The sequence below is a fragment of the Sapajus apella genome, unplaced genomic scaffold (genome assembly GCF_009761245.1).
Source record: "Sapajus apella isolate SASKATOON/1434 unplaced genomic scaffold, GSC_monkey_1.0 scaffold4275, whole genome shotgun sequence".
Lineage (NCBI taxonomy): Eukaryota > Metazoa > Chordata > Mammalia > Primates > Cebidae > Sapajus > Sapajus apella.
The window spans coordinates 5218-5870 of record NW_022441201.1 but is presented as its reverse complement, the minus strand read 5'-3'; the positions used below and the strand labels follow the sequence as shown (position 1 = coordinate 5870).

General features: G+C 56.7%; 1 gene segment (V, D, J or C); it reads right to left on the bottom strand.

The window, feature by feature from the left end:
* LOC116547715 lies at positions 1 to 647 on the bottom strand. The segment is given in 2 exon segments: positions 1 to 477; positions 567 to 647. Coding segments are annotated over 2 exon segments (363 nt in total).
* Between the last annotated feature and the right edge of the window lie 6 nt (positions 648 to 653).

Here is a 653-nt window from a genome sequence, read left to right as displayed (position 1 = left end):
AACCCTCCCATGTTGTTCTCTGGTTCTCGCTCCTGAGGACACAAACAGCCAGTGATTCCTCCCCGGGGGGAATGGAGAGGGGGGCCCTGGGGAGGCGTCTGTAGCAGCTCACTCTGCACCTGCCCTGTGGAGGGTTTTAGATGGGCTCAGTGCTGTTTTCTCACACTGTGTCTCTCGCACAGTAATACGTGGCAGCGTCCGAGGCCTTCAGGCTGCTCCACTGCAGGTAGGCGGTGCTGGTGGACTTGTCGGCTGAGATGGTGACTTGGCCTTGGAAGGATGGGCTGTATTCTGTATCAGAGTCACCAGGATAGATCATCCCCATCCACTCCAGGCCTTTCCCGGGCATCTGTCGCACCCAGCTGATCCAGTAGCTGTTAAAGCTGTATCCAGAAGCCTTACAGGAGATCTTCAGAGACTCCCCGGGCCTTTTCACCTCTGCTCCAGACTGCACCAGCTGCACCTCGGCAAAGACACCTGTGTGGGAGACACAAAATTTGAATCAGGGACACCCTGTGCACTCAAACCCTTCTTCTCTGTGACCTCAAACCCTGGGCAGGACTTACCTTGGAGAACAGCCAGGAGGAGGGCGAGGACAGTGGTTGACCCCATCCTGGAGGAAGACAGGAAAGGAAGCACTGAGATCCCAGCTG